The 21,563-nt window shown below is 39.4% G+C and overlaps 1 protein-coding gene across 13 annotated transcripts; it reads left to right on the top strand.

Annotated features, from left to right (window-relative positions):
- The first annotated feature begins 328 nt into the window (after positions 1-328).
- Positions 329-20,462, top strand: grp (serine/threonine-protein kinase grp). Of its 13 annotated transcripts, none has more exons than XR_003656471.1 (9): positions 338-448; positions 920-1,015; positions 11,185-11,411; positions 13,245-13,422; positions 14,543-15,056; positions 15,177-15,383; positions 17,853-18,016; positions 18,096-18,233; positions 20,219-20,462. XR_003656471.1 is itself a non-coding variant. In XM_028314529.1 (9 exons), exons 2-9 carry the CDS (start codon positions 945-947, stop codon positions 20,384-20,386), a joined length of 1,305 nt encoding a protein of 434 aa, XP_028170330.1. In that variant the 5' UTR covers positions 343-448; positions 920-944; the 3' UTR covers positions 20,387-20,462. The 13 variants fall into 13 exon arrangements, 11 of the variants coding, with proteins under 11 accessions (XP_028170282.1, XP_028170313.1, XP_028170305.1 ...); XM_028314529.1 differs by having other exon boundaries at positions 343-448; positions 14,543-14,694; XM_028314481.1 differs by having other exon boundaries at positions 329-448; positions 17,853-18,233.
- Positions 20,463-21,563: the final 1,101 nt, after the last annotated feature.

The raw sequence follows: 21,563 nt of genomic DNA, 5'->3' as shown, positions 1-21,563 counted from the left end.
AAACATAAACATAATTTCTGAAAAACAAAATAATCATTTTGACAAGGGTTAAACATTATTTTTCTCTATGCCGCCATCTAGCGGATCTTTCATACGCGAAAACCAGTGAAAACCCTCATTGTGCGAGCGTATTTCATCAAAGTGTAGTTAAATTCATTTTATTTTAAATAAATCGTGATAATTCAAAGAGAGTACAAAAAACTTCAGAAAAAAATTAACATGAGTGGAAATGGATTACTGCTGGCGCCATCTGTGAGTAGCTTTGCGCGTGGAATCCCAAGTGTTACTTAGCGCCGGCGCGGCGCGGCGACACAGACAAAAATATTAATCTCTGCGTTTAGTTACAGCCGTTTTGGTGGATGAAATGAATGAACAAAACGCAAACCCGCTCGTTCGTTCCTCGCCTGCAGAAAGAAAAATGGCAAAATGGTGCTTGGTGTCTAGAAAGGTTAGTGCTGCTTTTACGTTTTTAATTTTACTGTTAGTATATTTAATTTAGATATATCAATCAATAATGTTCTCAGCATATTGTTTCAATGCATCGTATTTTGATGAAACACGACTAATCGATAAAGAAACGTAATTTGAAGAACGGGCGCGACCCTGCGATGGCAATGTTCGGCAATCGCTTTGTTCGCCAATCTCCACGTGCCTTCCGCCATTTAAAGGCTGTTGAAAAATTGATTTCTTCCAATACCGTAGTGTTCTCTCGCAATTAATATCGATTAACGGTAAGGGATAATTAATTTGGATATAGGTATTTTGCGAGATTTCGTGAAGATGTAATGTAAAATGGTGGTGTCGGTAATGGCATGGCGGCGTGGTGCGATCGTGTCGGGCAGCGCCCGGGCCGGGCGGAGGCTGGACGTGGGTCGTGGACATGGGATTGACGCGACGGCGCTCTGTTGCAGGCTTGCAGGTGACCTGACCTCGCGGCCGGCGACATGGCGGCCGGCGGAGAGTTCGTCGAGGGATGGCTCGTGGCGCAAGTGCTCGGTGAAGGTGCCTATGGAGAGTAAGTATTTTTACTTGCAGTCACGTTTTATAGATCTTTTGAAAGGCATATTCAGATATTTTGGAGATGAATATTATTAAATACGTACAATAGCATCGCCATTTCTCCAAATGCTTTTTAGATTATATATTTATTTTTTTAATTACAAACAAACATGGGTTGTTTGTTTATTTAATGTGGTTTTGGCAAGAAATCGCAAAACTATATTTTAATAGTAACAAATGTACCTATATGAACTTAAATCAATAATAATCAAAGCAATAATAATTTATTATAACACAGCTTTCATTATTATGTACCATAGAATAAGTAGAATCCCGATTATCCGGATCAATTAATAAAACCAGGGTTATTCCAGATAATGAAAATCCGGATAATCGATTTTAAAGTAAAATCAAACAATAATTAACTTTTTACTGTAGAAAGGGTTCTATATAATACATAATTTAGTTAGACCATTGGGTGAATCCATTTCTTTTGATGATACCATTTTTTTTTTTACATAATGACTGTCTTGGGTAACTTAATTTCATCGTAACTTTCAAAATAGAAAATCAATGCACAAAATACAGTAGCTACATACATTTTTCAAAATTACCTGAATTTATATTGCCAGAGCAACTATGAAGTACTTAGAACAGTAAAAAAATTGTGCATTAGTGCATAATTTTTACCGTTCAATGTTACTCAAGATGCCTAAATTGAGCTAAATTTACATATAAACATTTATTTCATCACTAGCTTTTGCCTGCGGCTTTATCAGTGTGAAATTTAGTTTGTCACATATTGTCATAAATTATAGTGTAATAAAATGTGTTATTCTGGGTTATAAACATACTGTAGTTTTTGCGTGAAATAGTAAAAAACAAAATGTATTAAAATACAGGGACATGCTATTTTTTTTTTATATGACAGGAGGCAAACGAGCAAATGGATCATCTGATGTATGTATTAGGTATTGACATAATTAGGTATCTAAAATATTTGAGCTCGAAACTGATTTGTTCTGTTTGTGTTAATGAGTATGGCTTTATATTTATAATCTTAATCCAGCGGCGCTTTGATTTTCCCCGTCGCGGTATAGAAGACTTAGTGTATTCGAAGCAATGGCATGTTTATGGGCAACATTACAAAATGAGATAATGCCCTTGCTAGGTACCACAATAAATTGTTTTTATTATCAGTTGACCACTCCTTTGGAACAAAAAAACCCATTGTGGGTTCAATTCCCGCCTTAGGCAGTTAAATTTTTTTTAGTTATTTATTATTTTCAAATTAGTTTGAGATGCAACTCTCACGGCCGAATACTGAAACACTACTCAAATCTGTCACTCAGCTGACGGGCTCCTAAATTTAAGTATCCTTCAATTTTAAATGGTATTCTCAAACGCTACTCAACGGATTTGAAGCCGTGATCAGCTAAGCAGCTCTCAAATGTTTACATAATGGCAACATTTACCAAAAAAAGTATGTTTTCATTTACACAAATGATAACTTTANTCTCAATATTCCCATATAAGAGAGAAAAAAAAAATGCACGGAAATTCATTGGATATTAGTATGTATCATCTGTGATAGGTTTCGTTTGTGTCCGCTACTTTTCGAAAAGTGGGGCAAAAAGTTCCCAATGTCATTTACATATAAACATTTATTTCATCACTAGCTTTTGCCTGCGGCTTTATCAGTGTGAAATTTAGTTTGTCACATATTGTCATAAATTATAGTGTAATAAAATGTGTTATTCTGGGTTATAAACATACTGTAGTTTTTGCGTGAAATAGTAAAAAACAAAATGTATTAAAATACAGGGACGTGCTATTTTTTTTTATATGAAAGTAGGCAAACGAGCAAATGGATCATCTGATGTACGTATTAGGTATTGACATAATTAGGTATCTAAAATATTTGAGCTCGAAACTGATTTGTTCTGTTTGTGTTAATGAGTATGGCTGTATAGTATGCCTTTATATTTATAATCTTAATCCAGCGGCGCTTTGATTTTCCCCGTCGCGGTATACAAGACTTAGTGTATTCGAAGGAATGGCATGTTTATGGGCAACATTACAAAATGAGATAATGCCCTTGCTAGGTACCACAATAAATTGTTTTTATTATCAGTTGACCACTCCTTTGTAACAAAAAAAAACCCATTGTGGGTTCAATTCCCGCCTGAGGCAGTTCAATTTTTTCTAGTTATTTATTATTTTCAAATTAGTTTGAGATGCAACTCTTAACGCTAAAAATTAAATAACTAAAAATAAATATAATATAAACCCTAAATTATAAGAGAAATTTAAAAGATCCTCGTGTTGTAAGAGCCGCCGGGCGCTGGGAGCGGCGGGCGCTGGGCGGCGCTCGGAGTGGCGTGACGGTTAATTTTCGTAGATGGACGCGGAACTAGATCGAGACTGCAGTTTGTGTAGAAAAAACGCTTATGATTGGAGCTCGCGGCTCGCGCGGCGCATCCTTGAAAGTTTAACCACCCCGCGCGGTCACTGCCGCCGGGCCCGCCGCGGCGTCGGCTTGTTTTTCTACGACTTTATATTTTCGGCTCACACCTTTGCATAATAGCACTAAGTTTGCACTCATAGCCTTGTCACATTCGTTTTGCAATATCTCTCATTCTCAGACTCATTTGCCTCTCACTATGGATTTTGGTATGATTGCAAACTATTAGCGAGATCACTTCATGTTGCGTGTATCAATCGATGTCCTTACAAATACAAAACGAGTCCATAAATAACCCAACATGGTGACATTAAATAAATGCTATGAACACTGAAAATCATTTACTAAATAAATATTTTTTTAATATTAATAAATTTTACTTTATGCAATCTGCATTAATAGGCCAGTAGAATTAGATTTTAAATCGGAAATAAGGCATTGGAGTCGAACCTTGGACCAGGCATACGGCTAATGCAGTCGTGCAGGAGGGTGCAGCCATAGTAGATAACACAGTCGTTCAGGAGAGTGCAAGTAAGAGGTGCAGCAACCGTACTTAAGGATCGGCTGGGACGAACAAGGATAGCTGGTGAATCCAACTCGCGAGCCATGACAGGGATACGCTGGTTAAGGTGGCCCTTTATAAGGCTTGGGAGCCTACGGGTGACGAGCTATTGGACGTAAAGAGGAGTATTAATTATACGTACATTTTCTACTTTGTCGAAAATAAGCACGAGAACGGTTTGTCCAAAACATGAATTTGGTCTTATTTAATGCAGGATTAAGTGCTCTTCAACCGTCATGAAGAACACTTTTCGATAGGGTAAGTCCTTTACGCGGTATAACCGGAAAACCGAAAAAACGCCTCTTTCGGGGGCCCCCACCACTTAAGCACAACTATGTCGAAGTCGAAAACCTAGGAGAGTCTTTATGGGCAACTAATGAAGCCATTAAAGCAAAAAAATCTTTTGTAGGAATTATTTCCGATTTAATTCATTTTTGTGAATTCTACTGGCCTATAAAGGTGCGCACCGAGTTAAAAAAAATACTAATGGCGGCGCACCCTCTAAATTTTGACCGGCGCCGGCGTGAGATTTAGTAGGTTTCGATGAAGTCTACGCTCCATCCAGCGCCCATCCAGCTAAGTCCACTCAACAAAGCAGGTGTAGAATGGGTGAGCTGGTACCTAAGCAATTTCTTCAAAACTTGTAGGGGGAGGGGAATTAAATTTTCCACTTTTGAGTTTTCCACTTTTGAGTTTTTCGCTATTAACCATAAATGGTACTTTGTTTCTAAAGTACGAAAAATCGTAGAACATTATATGGGGATGAAATCTTTTATTTCTGAGGATTACGTAAGTTTTGGGCAAGCACTTTTTTTAAAATGATCTCTAATCTTTCAGCGTTCAAAAAGTATCAATTCAATGTTTTAGAGTGGAGTAGTTCACAATTAATGGTTTTTGGTAACAAGTCAGAAAGAAGAACGGTCACGCCCCATACAAAAAAAACCCAGACCCGACAGAAACGAGACATACCTCAGTTTTTTTGTCATGTCCTAATTAGTTAAATTATATATTTTTTATATTCGAAATCTATGTATAACACCAAAATATTACCCTTTGTTTTTGTTCAGGCGTTATACAAAAACTAATACAAAATGCCTATTTATCACCAAAATTGGTAAATGTATGTACCTAAATGTCTATTACATCTGCTATGGAATGTATCTAGGTGACCTGGAGATACAGCCGGATTATACAGGGTGGTTATACATATGAAACGATAAGTGATCTCACTCGATTATTTCTAAACTATACAAGATATCGAAAAACTAGTTACTGATTCTGAGTAGAGAGAAGTGCTTCACGAGCTCTTTCAAATGGTACCAATAATACGTTACAGATTATGGAAGCTGGTAACAATGAATTTTTGGATTTTGTAACTTCTCGTTTCCATCCTGTATAATCCGGCTGTATCTCCAGGTCACCTAGATACATTCCATAGCAGCTATTTAGGTACATACATTTACNCTATTAATAGTTTCTTACGTTTTTTCTTCCACCTTTAAAATCAAATCAATATTAAAATCAAATATTACTCAAAGAAACAAAAAAGAACTAAAATATTAAAAAACATCAATGTAATTTATATAAACGACATTGTAGTTAAAAAGAATCTAAATATATAAAAGGAGAAACTGACCGACTTAGTGACAGATCAACGCACAGCCTAAACGGCTAAACGTAGGCACTTGAAATTTGGAAGGGACGTAGCTTAAATACCGTAGAGGTGCACTAAGAAAGGAATTACCAAAATTACCAAGGGAACGGGAATTAGCGGGAAAATCCTTTTGTATGAAAAATCTAAACCGCTTAAGTTAGACGCTTGAAATTTGGCATGTAGGTACATTAGTGAACTTAAACCTTAGTTACAACAAGGAATTCCCGAAATTCCCACGGGAACAGGAATTAGCGGGAAAATGCTTTTGTATGAAAAATCTAAACCGCTTAAGTTAGACGCTTGAAATTTGGCATGCAGGTACCTTAGTAAACTTAAAGCTTAGTTACAACAGGATTTTCCAAAATTCCCGCGGGAACGGGAGTAAGGAAAAAACATTTGTATGACAAAATCTAAACCGCGTAAGATAGATGAAGGGGGTAAAACGGGATCCACGCGTACGAATTCGCGGGCGGCCACTAGTGCTTAATAACAGGAGATACTAAAAAAATACATAAAATACCCAGAAAATGTCAATAAATAATAAAAACTTAGATATTTTTTGACTTTTTTATCGATAAAAATAGGTTTAGTAGTTCCGCCTATTTTCATTGCACTTTCTCAAGACTCATACTGAACTAGCGGCCGCCCGCGAGTAGGTACGCGTGGATCCCGTTTTACCCCTTCATCTATCTTACGCGGTTTAGATTTTTTCATACAAATGTTTTTTACCGCTAACTCCCGTTCCCGTGGGAATTTTGCAATATCCTGTTGTAACTAAGCTTTAAGTTTACTAAGGTACCTGCATGCCAAATTTCAAGCGTCTAACTTAGGCGGTTTAGATTTTTCATACAAAAGGATTTTCCCGATAATTCCCGTTCCCGTGGGAATTTCGGGAATTCCTTGTTGAAACTAAGCTTTTAGTTTACTAAGGTACCTACATGCCAAATTTCAAGCGTCTATCTTACGCGGTTTAGATTTTTTCATACAAATGTTTTTTTCCCGCTGATTCCCGTTCCCGTTGGAATTTTGCAATATCCTGTTGTAATTAAGCTTTAAGTTTACTAATGTACCTGCATGCCAAATTTCAAGCGTCTAATAAACTTAAGCGGTTTAGATTTTTCATACCAAAGGATTTTCCCGCTAATTCCCGTTCCCGTAGGAATTTCGGGAATTCCTTTCTTAGTGCACCTCTACGGTACCTAAGCTACGTCCCTTCCAAATTTCAAGTGCATACGTTTAGCCGTTTAGGCTGTGCGTTGATATGTCACTAAGTCAGTCAGTTTCTCCTTTTATATATTTAGACTAGCGGCCGCCCGCGATTTCGTACGCGTGGATCCCGTTTTAGCCCCTACATCTATCTTACGCGGTTTAGATTTTTTCATACAATTTTTTTTCCCGCTAACTCTCGTTCCCGTGGGAATTTTGCAATATCCTCTTGTAACTAAGCTTTGAGTTTACTAAGGTACTTGCATGCCAAATTTCAAGCGTCTATCTTACGTGGTTTAGATTTTTTCATACAAATGTTTTTTCCCGCTAACTCCCGTTCCCGTGGGAATTTTGCAATATCCTCTTGTTACTAAACTTTGACTTTACTAAGGTACCTGCATGCCAAATTTCAAGCGTCTAACTTAAGCGGTTTAGATTTTTCATACAAAAGGATTTTTCCGCTTATTCCCGTGCCCGTGGGAATTTCGGGTATTCCTTTCTTAATGCACCTCTACGGTACCTAAGCTACGTCCCTTCCAAAGGACAGTGCCAATCCATGTATGGAAGTTGGACCAAGTGCTGCCCAGAATGAAACTATAGTGCATTTTGTTCCTCAGGCCAATACTAATTTGTAAACCGGAGCGCACTGAAATCTATCCCTGGAGTTAAGAGAAAAAAAGAGTTTTGTTTGGAATTATTTACATACAAAATATCATCGATGTATACCTACTGCGCATAAGATTTCGAGATTTTGGCATTAAATAACACTCTTTATGTTGAACTTAACCATACTGCATCCGTACACCTTACTTTAGTACGACTTCGACATTATTTATAAGCGATCAAGCGCTGTTGCAGTAATTTGGTTAGTTGACCGAAATTAATTATTTCCAAAATAGAGCAAGAAGTTTTAACTTACAATAACTTAAATAATCGATTGTATAACACCAATAAATTGATTTTTCGCAAGGATAGAGAGCTATAACTTCTTGATTCATTTTGGAAATAATGATTTCTGTCAAGTAACCAAACTATTGCAACAGCGCTAGATCGCTCATAAAGAACGTGTAAGTCGCACTAAAGTAAGGTGTACCGATGCAGTATGGTTAAGTTTAACATAGCGAGTATTATTTAATGCCAAAATCGCGAAATCTTATGTGTAGTACGTATACATCGATGATATTTTGTATGTAAATATTTCAAAACAAAACTCTTTTTTTCTCTTAACTCCAGGGATAGATTGCAGTGCGCTTCGGTTTACACATTAGTATTGGTCTGAGGAACAAAATGCACTACGGGTTGATTCTGGGCAGCACTTGGTCCAGACCCTGGCACTATCCTTTCAAGTGCTAAATTTGTAAACTATGAAGGGATATGTTTAATCATTAGTATAACATTAATAGCAGGGTTACCATCTGAAATCGGCTATTAATGGCTAATAACTGCTTTTAATCCGTTACTAGCCAATTGCTATTAATCGGATTATTAGCACTTACCCATCTCTAGGGGAGGGGGATTAAAGTTTCCACTTATGAGTTTTTCGCTATTATTCATAAATGGTGCTTTGTTTCTAAAGTACGAAAAATCGTAGAACATATATGGGGATGAAATCTTTTATTTCTGAGGATTAAGAGTAAGTTTTGGGCAAGCGCTTTTTTTAAAATGATCCCTAATCTTTCAGCTTTCAAAAAGTATCAATTCAATTAAATGTTTCAGAGTAATTTAGAGAGGAGTAGTTCACAATTAATGGTTTTTGGTAACAAGTCGGAAATTTCTAAAAAATTTAGTAATCATCCAGTTTTGACCCCTGGTTCACTGGACGTAATTTGTTGCTAATGGCCTTTAGTATATTCCCTTTCAAGGTATAGGTCGAGTTTCCCTGTCACCGTGTATACAGGGTGTTAAGTAAATGGGTATATGAGCCGACACTAGCCCATGTAAACATGGTCATATAAATGGTATGGTGAAGTCAGAAAATCGATATCTTCATTTTAATTATTTTAATTTTCATACAAATCGGATTTTATAAAATTTATTTTGTATGAAAATTAAAAAAATTAAAATGATGATATCAAATATCTGACTTCATCATAATGACCATGTTAACATGGGCTAGTGTCGGCTCATATACCCAATTACCTAACACCCTGTACAGTTTTAAATTATTAATTTGTATAGTTAATTATTATAAAATATATTGTAAATAATGTAAACACATGTTCTATAAATAAAAACCGCCCAAGTGCGAGTCGGACTCGCACACCGAGGGTTCCGCCGTACATATATTTTTTTATTTTATAAATAAAAAAATTTATAGGTAGACCTCAGCGTTTTGAATTTTTGCGTTGATTTAGAATTTTTCACGGTTTAGAGGCAATTAGATTTAAGAAGTGTTTGATATGAATTTCAACTTTAATATCTCTACGCGTTCATGTGAAAAAGGGTAGGTAGTAAGTTTATAATTATTAAAAAAATATTTTGTCATGTAAGCAAAAATAATATTTTAATATTTTATGTAACTTCAAATTTATCATTTTCGGAATTTTTCCTTTATCTGTACTACATAACGTTGCTTCGTGCCGAATTTCAAGATTCTGAGTTCACGGGAAGTACCTTTTAGGTTTTGATTCCCTAGCGTGTGACGGAAATTCGTCTAAGGTGTCGGTATAAACTGCTGTATCTTTTGATCCCGTTAACTTAGAAGTTTGATTTTTTCACTGCCTAAAGGGACTTAACTAAAAAAATGTGATTTTCGCAATTTTTCCTATATTTGCATTATATGACAATGCTTCATGCCAAATTTCAAGACTCTGAGTTTACGAGAAGTATCCTGTAGGTTTTGATTCCATTGCGAGTGTCGAAAATTTGTTGAAAATATCGACATAATCGGCTGTATCTTTTGATTGCGTTGGCTTAGAAGTTTGATTTTTTCACAGCTTCAAGGGACAGTAGACCTGAGTAATTGATATAAATTTCAGCTTCATACCTCCACGCGTTCCTGAGAAAAAGGGTCTTGACAGACGGACAACAAAGTGATCCTATAAGGGTTCCGTTTTTTCCTTTTGAGGTACGGAACCCTAAAAACGTTATTTTTAAGCTGAAGAGTTCGTTTGCTTGAACGCGCTAGTCTCGGGCACTACTGGTCCGATTTGATCAATCCTTTTTGTGTTGGATAGCCTATTCGTCGAAGAATTTTACCGAAACTCAACCGAAAACGAAACCGAAACCGAAAATTCGGTCGGACACTAGCGGATGAAGATGACTTTGAATTTCGTATCCATATCCGTAACACCCCTGTTTTGTTAGGAGCATAAGCATGATTATAGGTGCGAGGATTCTTAAGAATTGTATTAATTATTAACATTTGTATTTTACTCATAATTATTATTTATATTGTCAATTAATGTTAAATTAATATGGAGAGTGGGGATATTCTACCACAAGTATTTATTTACCTACTTAAAAGAATTCCTCGATCGCAATATAGAAATGTAAAAACACCTGGTTATAAATAAAGAAATTTGAATTTGTATTAGGAAAACAACATTTAATCTGGTCAACCGGTCAGTGGCCTAATGAGGGTTTTCGCGAATGAAAAATCCGCCAGATGGCATACGTAGACGCGAGGTCCAAATGCTGCATGATTGGTTATTTTTGACATGACATTGACAGATATGTCAAAATCCACCAATCACGCAGCAGTCAGACCCCACATCCACATCCCGCCATCTAGCGGATCTTTCATTCGCGAAAACCCTCATTCACGTATTTTGAAACTGTCAAAATGTCTGACGTTTAGGAGTCCTAAATCCGTATTCACGTGTCATTTCGATAGAACGACTAATTGATAGGATCGCTACTCAGCGATTTGTCATTTGACCTGTCATCCGATTAAAAACCAAACTTCAAAATAGGTATAGGTNTTTGATCAATCCTTTTTGTGTTGGATAGCCTATTCGTCGAAGAATAACATCCCCATACAGTCAATAGGGTTAGGAGCAGTAAAGAAAAATTATGCAAAAACGGGAAATATTAAAGTCGCGGGCACAGCTAGTGTTAAAAAAATGGAATAAGAGTAGGCGCACACCGTTGATTTTTCGTCGGCCGATAGTTGTCGGGCTGTTGATCAGTATGGGTATGTATGGGAGTGCGCACACTACGCCGATTCAATTTGGCCGATTCTTCATACAATTTGAAATCGGGCACAACAATCGGCCAACTAAAAATCAACGGTGTGCGCCTACTCTAAAGCACGCGGGGCTTCCGTGAAGGCGCCGCTGACGGCCGCTTGTGGTGCAGGGTGCGGCTGCTGGTGCACGCGCGCAGCGGCGCGGCCGTGGCGCTGAAGGCGGTGCGCGCGGAACCGGCGGCGGCGGCGGGGGCGGGCGAGGCGTGCCGCGAGGCCGCGCTGCACCGCGCGCTGCGGCACCCGCACGTGCTGCGCTGCCTGGGCGAGCGCGCGCACCAGGGCCTGCACTACATGTTCCTGGAGTACGCGCAGGGCGGCGAGCTGTTCGACCGCATCGGTGAGCCTGTCGATTGACATTCCCGATAAACTTCGTCCCGGTTTCGAGTGCTCTGATCCGCCCAGGGTTGTTACGGAAGCAAAAATGTTGACATCCGCAGATGTGGATTGATAAGATTCACGTCCATACAGATATCATTATATCACATTTCAATTTCATGTACCCCCCATCTACCTAATTGGATAAATTAAAAGTAGTCCTTTCATTTAGAAAATAAATAAAAAATCTCTAGAGCTTCATTATGAAAAACATTTCAAATATGAAATATCCGTAAAAGCTCCACATTACTAGTAGGTATTGCGGATGAAGATGACTTTGAATTTCGTATCCATATCCGTAACACCCCTGTTTTGTTAGGAGCATAAGCATGATTCTAGGTCGCGGATTTTTAAGAATAATTATCAACATTTGTATTAGGAAAACAACAACATTTAATCTGGTCAACCGATCAGTCCTAAATCCGTATTCACGTGTCATTTCGATAGAACGATTATTCGATAGGATCGCAACTCGGCGTAAGTCATTTGACCTGTCATCCAATTAAACCAAACTTCAAAATAGGTAATAGGTGAATACCGCGGAGGCAACGATTGAATGAATACGTTTATAAACAAAATCGGGCGATTAAAACGTGAATATGAAAAGTGACTCCAGCGATCAAATCGCTTGGATGTCGTTGAAGTTTTATTACGTGAATCAGGCTACTGGTCAAAGTGAGCACAGCCAGCACACATCAGGTTTGAACATTTTCGGTCTCTATACATTTTATTTATTTATTTGAAATCTTTATTGCACACATAATAAACAGTGGTACAACAGGCGAGCTTAATGCCATGTGGCATTCTCTTCCAGTTAACCAGAAAATTAGACAAAACAGAATTTAAGTAGGCGGTGCAAAATTGTACAAATACATAAAATGTATACTAATATCATTGTTGTTGTGAATAAATAAATAAATAAAAAATAAATAATACATAAAATATTATAATATAAATTAATACAAAATTATACCTACATAAATACATACATGATGCGATCTGACCGTGCGTGCGTGCGTGCCCGCTGAGAACGCAAAGATTGTCTTGTCACGACTGCTGACAAAGCCATAAATTCGTAGACTTCTGACCGTTGTAGTTGAACTGACCGACACTGTCGTTCATACATGATCGGGCTGCATTCACTTTGACCTGACCGCAGACTAGTGTTGCGAAAAAACCTAAGCTTAGCTAAGAATTGCTAAAATTCACATAGTCTTCATTCAATTCGCGCGCTGTTTTCCTTCTGAGTAGAAAGATGAAAGATCGTGAGACTTTAATGTGTAAGGACGATCAACACCTCGAAATCTGGAAAGTACTCGGGTTATGTTATATTAACCCGTAATCAAGAATCCTTTCGCGACTGATTGCGAAAAAGTTGGTAGTTTGTAGATAGAATATTGGGAGAAATGACAAACTCAAATATCATTTCACAGCATCACCCTTGCATACAATTTATTTTTTCGTATTAGATTATTATTAAAATATATTTTCGTAATATTTTTTTGTGGTAATTAAAAGAAAGACGATAAGTAGGTACATAATAAATAATTTTCTTTTGGCACATATAAGTTATTATCTCAGCCCATGATATTACATTATGTCTGCGTCCTTATATCTCGTAACACTTCAGTCTCCATCCTAGCTCTAGTCATAAATATAAAACCTTCGTAACGAAGACGACCGGTTGTACATAGTGATTTTTTTTCGCAACCAGGCGTGAAGTGGGCAAAAGCATGCTTGGTATCGGGTTAGTGGGAGTGGGCGATGCGGCGATGGTATGGGGCGCGCGTTGCAGAGCCGGACGTGGGCATGCGGCCGGCGGCGGCGCGGCGCTACTGGCGCCAGCTGCTGGCCGGGCTGCGCTACCTGCACGCGCGCGGCGTGGCGCACCGCGACCTCAAGCCCGAGAACATCCTGCTGGACCACCACGACAACGTCAAGATCTCCGACTTCGGGATGGCTACGCTGTTCAGGTGAGAGCCGGCCGTTGTTTTACTAAACCACAGCCTGTATTATGGACACTCATATGCAAAAGTTAAGCATTATTGAAAAAAAAACTGAACTTTTACACCTTTAATATTGGATAATAAAGAAGAAAAAATCAGTATCTTTTAGTTAACGAGTGAGAATATTTTTGCATAATTTTGAAGTAACAAAATAGGTAACTTTGAATTTTTATACCGCGAAAACTACTTGGAATTTTCAAACGGGAGTTTTACTATCATGTTTGTATAACTGAGCTCTATACGGTTCATCAAATAAATGAGAATGTCCGATTATACAGTCTCATAACATACTGTGTGACGTTCAGAAGTCGTCCCATTGAAAAACAGTTCTAAATCCATACGGATTACGGCCGGTTCACACACGTCTCCGTTTTACTGTTGCGTTTTATCGTGTTTTTTTTTCGTTGATGTATGTATTACTGTATATATACAGAATACTGTGTCGTGTGTGAAGTCGCTCATACAACTACATACGCCATCGACGAAAAAAAAACGTACACGAAAACAGAGACATGTGTGAACCGGCCGTTACTGTGAATACTCACAAGGGTCATTTTGATAGAACGATTACTGGATAGGATCGCATTCGGCGATTTGTTGTCATTGAAGTATTGTAACGTGAATAAGGCTACTGTACTATAATATAACCCTTTACTTACAAGATTATGCTCTAATTCTAAGTCGCCCTGTGTATTTATCAGGGAATAACTTTGTAAGTATGTAAAATAAAAATACACACCAAAATATTTCATTATGTAACATTTAATCTATCGACCATTTTGTATTACCATGTGTCTGGCTTTCTGAGCAAATAAATGAATTATTATTATTATAAATATTAAATACCAATTCTACCAATCAAATTTGTGATTAAATCATCACACAAAACGGGGTGTCAATGTCTCCCGTCGAACTGTTCATATCGGTTATATTAAGATCCGCGACGCCATTATATCGATCGCGGAGTAGGAATGGTCACTCTAATTTACACAACATTTCCGATGCGAGACGGTCACGACGTTCCCGTCTCTGTGGCGGGTCGCACCGCGCACGGGACGCACGCTGACGCGCCAGCGCTCGTTTGCAGGCACGGCTCGCGCGAGCGGCTGCTGGCGCGCGTGTGCGGCACGCTGCCCTACGCCGCGCCCGAGGTGCTGGCGGCGGCCGCGCGCCCCTACCGCGCCGCGCCCGCCGACCTGTGGGCCGCCGCGCTCGTGCTGCTCGCCATGCTCGTCGGCGGTCAGTACCCTCCTCCCCGCGCCCCTCCCGCGCCGCGCCCGCCGACCTGTGGGCCGCCGCGCTCGTGCTGCTCGCCATGCTCGTCGGCGGTCAGTACCCTCCTCCCCGCGCCCCTCCCGCGCCGCGCCCGCCGACCTGTGGGCCGCCGCGCTGGTGCTGCTCGCCATGCTCGTCGGCGGTCAGTATCCTCCTCCCCGCGCCCCTCCCGCGCCGCGCCCGCCGACGGAGTCCTCGGTCAAGATCGCGGCGCGGCTCGTCTCTTTGGTATCCTAGCTGTAGGCGTGTTCGCAATCCCTAAAGTTATGGTACCGAAGTTACGCGTCGCGCCGCTCGCAACGAAACGAACTCGAGTCTGCGGTCGGGTGAGTCGCGAAGTCGTCGATTTTTACGAACGTTGTAACATTTTTAAAACGTGCATGCGATCGTCGTCTCCGCGTGACGCGGGCGAGACTCGCCGCGAGCTGACCGTGCCCTCCCCGCAGAGCTGCCGTGGGAGCGCGCGGCGGCGGCGGACGCGCGCTGGGCGGCGTGGGAGGCGTGGGCGGCGGCGGGCGCGGGCGCGGCGCCGGTGCCGTTCGCGCGGCTGCCGGCGGACGCGCTGGCGCTGCTGCGGCGCGCGCTGCAGCCGGCGCCCGAGGCGCGCCCGGCGCTGGAGCGGCTGCTGCGCATGCGCTGGCTCGAGCAAAAAGGTCGGTTCTCTCCTGTGACTGTGGGAAAGTGGTGTTCTCTCGGCCTTTTGAGGGGGCGTTGAACTGATCGCTCCTTTTCGTTCTCCGATTTTGCTTTCGAACTGTACGCGTGACGTCGCGAGGTGTTGCCGAATTTTTATAATGAGTAAAAAAATACTTTTACTGAAAAAAAGGGTTGCCGATTCTGATTTGCTGATAAAAATTTGGCACGCCGTTGCTATTTATTATATTGCACAAAATATGGACTGCTTTGTCTGAAAACAAATATTCCTTATACACACCGAAATAATGTAATTATTAAAAGTAAGGTTTAAAACTCGATGAACGCCGTCTGCTAGCGTTCATTTCACTGTGATACCTTAAATTGGAAATGTGTACGTGTTACTTATTTTCGTGCTAGCATAACACTCCAGGGAGAAACTAGCGATCGACGAAGACCTGCGGATACAAAAGGAGCGAAGCCGTGCCAGGTACTAGGTGACTCTGAGTGGCGCGGTCTCAGAGCCGCCTCGTGCCTCCGCACGGCGCGCGTCCGCCCGGCGCCGGCGCGCGTCGCGGCGCTTTGGCGATTTAGCTCCGTGACGTGTGCAAGGCTCATAAAGCTAGATTACCAAAGCACCGCGGCGTCGCGCGACCATCGGTCAGCGACCATCAGTCGACGCGCAGCACCCGCCGATAAGCAAGAATTCGCCGTCATCTCAAGATCCGTCACTTTTTTAATATTAATATTATGCCCATTCGTTTTTTTTTTTTACGGCTGTCTAGCTAGAATGCTCGACGTCGTAACTAGCACTCGAGCGAGACTGCTTTACTACTAATGTCTAATGTTTCAGCTGTTAATAAGTGCTACTGCATCTGCTAAATTGTGTTATTTTAGTTGGGTACTTGAAAACAAATTCTTTATGTGCTGTTAATGCACCAATGTTTATGCTAAACTTAATTATTAATCTAATTAATTATACAGCATATTGTAAACCAACTCATTAGTCTTCTTGGATTTATTGGTAATCAAGTACCCAATTAATTATTCGAAGTGTGACAAATTACATTAGTATGTTTTTGTATTTTATTGTTGTAATAAGAAAGATCATCTACAAATGCAAATTCGATCGGAAAAGTTCATTTTTTTCATCTTATATTTTTGTGTTCATACTTCATAGTTTTATTTGTGTACTAACTAATAATGCATTATGTAATCCGTCAGATTACAATATAACGCATGAGTTTGTAAACTAAATAATCCACTAATTTTTTTTGTAGACTAAGTAATTCAACGAATTCGCAAAATTTTACCTTCAAACCTCTATTTTTATTTATTTTATTTTTATTGTTTATTCGTTAAACATATTTATTTATATTGGGAAGACTAGGGTTTACGTAATAACTGTAAGTTATGCTACAATTAAAAACACGTTTTAATAATGTAAAATAATACGCAAGTAATAGAGCCTATTCACTGTTTAGGGTTAACTTCCTAAACATCCGCAAAATATGATATGAATTAAAAAAAACATACTTACCTTTGTCCTTTCCATTATTAGTATTTAATTAGATTAATTATATTTGGGATGATCTGAAACTTCTAATGCTGCGGTTTCACGGCGAAGTTTCATCCGAAGGTAAATATTTTGCGGATGATTCGACACCTAACAATTTGACGCTGGTTCAGATCCGGCTCGAAGGACCACTATGTACGCGAGATAGTGTTTTATTTGTATTGTACTTTATTGTTTATTTACGATAATTAAAATTTAAATCTTGACAATTGTGTCTACACAAGTTTTCAACCTATTAGGTACTTGGTTGAAAACTTGTGTAGAACTGATCGGCGAGTGATTTTATTTAATAAAATGAAATATTGCAGGGTTCGAAATTATCAAGATAATTATGCTTCCTGATAATTATCAGATAGGTAATTATCGGATAATTATCAACAGTGTAAGATACATTTGTCATATTGTTTCATAAGAAATTCTGATGTTACATTGAGAATGTTGCTTTGTTTTTGGTTACTGATTGATGTCAAGTTATCCATCGCTAGTCGCATAAAGCATTGTGGAAAATAGAAAAATATTTTGACGCTAGTTAACGAGTGATCGTTATGGAGCTAAATAGATAGGTTTTAGAACTATCTATGTTAAATAACGTCCACCACAGTCCACACGAGTTTGAAAACTTCGAATACAAGCGCATTTTTTGTTATTATCAACTGATAATTATCCATCTGTTATTATCAAGATAATTATCCCTTCGAACCCTGAGCGTTTGCATGACCTACATAATCACTCGTGACTTTACTTTGTACATTATATCATTGGCATCGATTTGTCTCATATTTTGGGCATGTGCTGTGTATCATGAATAGTCTTATTTTAAAAGGAAGCCAACGATTTGAATTTCACCATGTATATTAGCAATGGATTTAGAATATGTGTGGGTAAACTAAAACTATTATCTCGCGTGGCGCAGAGGAGGAGGTGCGCGCCTGGCGCTCGCAGCCCTGCGCCGCCGACGCCGACGCGCCCGACGCCGACCTGTCGGCCGCCGACATGGACGCGCTGCTCAGCCACTCGCAGCCCGCGCAGCCCGACGACCTGCTGCTGGCCTCGCAGCACGACTCGCCCGGCGCGCAGGTACCGCCCGCCCCGAGCCCCGCCCAGCGCCCATGCGGTCGACGGAACGTTTAATGCTGATGACGTGTTCCTTCCACAGAATGAGCTGATAATGCAGCGGCTGGTGCGACGCATGACGCGCGTGCGCCTGCGCTGTGACGAGGCGACTGCGTTGCGCGCGCTGTGCGAAGCCGCGCGCGCGCTCGGCTACACCACGCGCCGCCTCGACCACAGCCGGGTGAGTCTACGATCGCGACGGATCTACGATTCTTTGTAACGCTGAGTCATTTTTTTTTATTGTGCCGCCCCCTCGTAGCGTTCGTGGTGCCTAAAAAAGGTCGATGCTCTCACGAGTAGATGTATTCAAAAAACCAACTAGGCGTTTCAAAGTAACTAATCGATAGATTTTTTTTAATTAATCACATCTATCGCTTAAACCCTTTTTTTTTTAAGATCTTGCCCACCCGGTCAAAATCCACTCTTTCACTTACGCATCTGTACCTCATTGTAAATATTGATTGAAAGCTGTTTTAAATATCTAATAAAACATGGCCAGTATGCAGGTTCTGTATTGCGATAATTCGCAATGGATAAAGTGGGATCGACCAGCTCTATCATAATCATTCTGTGTAATTTGTTACCAGACGTGTATTTTTTAAAAGAAAGAACTGCAGTCAAAAATTTGCTTGCCACACCCGGGAATCTAACCAACTAAAATCTGTTAAAAATTACACCCTGTATTTTTATTACATCGATCGTTAGGGTTAAGTATAAGGATGAAATCTCTCTAACATACTTGATAAATCATACTTCCGTCTACGTATTGCCATCTGGCGGATTTTTCAATCGCAAACACCCTCATTAAAAGAAAACCATGAAATCTTAAATAATTTTAATTATTTTATAGAAAATCGTATGGTATGGTAGTGAATTTTCAAAAAAAAATCGAAAATCTTTGAATGCAGTTCTCTTTCTTTTCAAAAATAAAGGAATGTTTTCTTTCAGTAAAATTTTCTATCTGCAGGATTAAGATTACTTTCCCTCCAGTAGGCCTAAGATGCGCGTCGTGATAACTTTTATCGACGTCAAAATGTATGGGCTAAATCAATAAAATGGCATGATAAACGCTTGTCGCGGCGCGCATCTTAGGCCTACAGGTGCACAGTGTTTTATTTTGGCTTAGAAGCGGACATCCCTGTTTTATTAATTCAATCGTTAGATATTACTATTATGTATAAAATTAATGAAGGAACTAGTAGTTGTATTTGTTTAGTTTCGAAGAAATATTCGATTTTGTGATTTTATAAAAAAAAAACAGTTTTAGAAGCATATTTTCTAAAAAAATTACATTAAGTCAGAATTTTGTAAATAAATTTACCTATCACTATAACTTCTACCTTTAAAAATAAATGGTTATTGCTGCAGTTATTTAGGAATTATTTAATAATTTATGATTTTCAGAAAACATTTTCTTCTCCGTTGTCCTAGAAAATTTGGCAATTATATTTACTTTATATTGATGCATGATATAATTATCTATAATACCTGAAAATATTACTTGCCTATCCCGTGGGAGTTCGATGATACGACTAGAAAAATTTAAAAGTACAAACAAAAAGTACTCGACACGTATTTTTCATTTTTTCAAACTAATGAAAATTTAAAGAGAACACGCGATAAAGCGCGCTAAATTTCATGAGAAGAGGCCCGTGACGTCAATGAGTGCTTAAAAGTGCAGCACGTAAAGTCGCGCGGAACTCTATGCACCATAACTTTGTAATTATTTGTTTGATTGACAATTAAAAATATACGTGTCCGATACTCTTTGATATTAAAATTGACGGATTAAAAAAATTTTTTTAGGATCGTAGCCTATTCAGGCGAATTTCCATTATTCCCCGTTGAGGCTTATTCCACTATTCCCCGTTAACGTTAAATTGGAACTTATAATGGGGAATAATAAACTAAAAAGTTCATTAATCCCCATTACGTTCAAAATAAAATCCTAATATAACGGGGATTAATGAACTTTTTAGTTCATTATTTCCCATTATAAGCTCCAATTGGCGTTAACGCATATCTGTCAATGGGGAATAGTGGAATAAGCCGTTTTTTCTTTCATTTACCAGCCCTGTTAAGATTCTTGACTTAAAAATTCGGTCGCCTCGGGTTCGGGTGCGGAGTTCCACCTGAAGCGACGTCACTCATGAGTTATGGTTGCAGGTGGCCATCGAGTGCGACGCGGAGGTGCGCATGCGCGCGTGGGCGGCGCGCGCGGCGGGCGGCGCGCTGCTGGAGCTGCGGCGCTCGCGCGGCTGCGGGCTGCAGTTCAAGCGCCGCTACCTGCGCCTGCGCGACGCGCTGCGCCCGCTCGCCGAGCCCGACGACTGATTGTGTTAATATTATAGCTAGCGATATCACACTATTTTTGTACTGATTTTTTATAATAAACTCCTTTAAAATTAAATCGATTTTATTTTCACATAATGGCACCTGTCTTATCCTCGTAAGACCGATGTTAAATTTTTTAAGAAGGAGGTAAGACCGAAGGTCCTTCAAAAAGTACTAAAATTTTATACCCTGTCAGTCCCAGCACTTCATTATCCCACTGATGTCAGTTACTGGAGCTCTATGATGTATAGAGATAATCTACCGAAAAAAAAAACGCCTTGTTTTGGTCCTTCCTAAGGAACTTACGGTTTTACTAACTAAAAAGTGAAAATTGAAATTTCACATTTAGTTTTGGCAAGAATAACTCATCAATTTATACAGGGTGTTAGGTAAATGGGTGAGCCGACACTAGCCCATGTTAACATGGGCATTTAAATGGTATGGTCAAGTCAGAAATTCAATATCATCATTTTAATTTTTATACAAAATAAATTTTATAAAATCCGATTTGTATGAAAATTAAAATAATTAAAATGAAGATATCAATTTTCTGACTTCACCATACCATTTATATGCCCATGTTAACATGGGCCAGTGTCGGCTCATATACCCATTTACCTAGCACCCTGTATAGTTTACAAAATGTATTTAAATATACAATATGTCGATGAGTCGTTTTATTTGAAGTTTTTGTTTTAATAAACATTAAATATTTTTCCAACCAACAGGGCCAATTACTATCGACCGAAGGTCCTCTGTAGTGTACTATAAATTTGAATGTTCATAGATATTAGAACATTCGATGAAAACAAAATTTTTTTGCCTCGCGACATCAATCATAATTTCTGATTAAGGATTCTGGCATTAATAAGTAAAAACACTCAAAGATTTCACAAGTAACTAAAGATTTTCTTAACACATCGGCGCGGTCGCTCCATTTTGTCAAAGTAAGTGACATTGACAGCTGTCAGTGCGTTCAGGAATCCAAGCTCGGTTGGATACCCACTCAAGGCATTAAAGCCACAGATAAGACAATTCAATTACCATTTGGCGCGAAAATTTGAACAAAAACGGATGATGAAGTTTTGGGTCATTAGAAAGGACCTTCGGTCATACCTACTATACTTACGAGCAAAAGTATGGAATCATCCCCATGTGTTTCGTACCGAGCAATCTT

This window comes from Ostrinia furnacalis, unplaced genomic scaffold, assembly GCF_004193835.3.
Source record: "Ostrinia furnacalis isolate ACB-3 unplaced genomic scaffold, ASM419383v2 OfSCF0319, whole genome shotgun sequence".
Lineage (NCBI taxonomy): Eukaryota > Metazoa > Arthropoda > Insecta > Lepidoptera > Crambidae > Ostrinia > Ostrinia furnacalis.
This window is presented reverse-complemented; position numbering and strand designations above follow the sequence as displayed.

What these genes read in the sequence shown, in the direction of transcription:
- grp (XM_028314481.1), top strand. Translation starts at nt 945, where the DNA reads ATGGCGGCCGGCGGAGAGTTCGTCGAGGGATGGCTCGTGGCGCAAGTG. An exon ending in GGGATGGCTACGCTGTTCAG is followed by an intron (nt 13,423 to 14,542) that starts GTGAGAGCCGGC and finishes GCTCGTTTGCAG; the next exon opens with GCACGGCTCGCGCGAGCGGC. An exon ending in GCCGCCTCGACCACAGCCGG is followed by an intron (nt 18,234 to 20,218) that starts GTGAGTCTACGA and finishes TTATGGTTGCAG; the next exon opens with GTGGCCATCGAGTGCGACGC.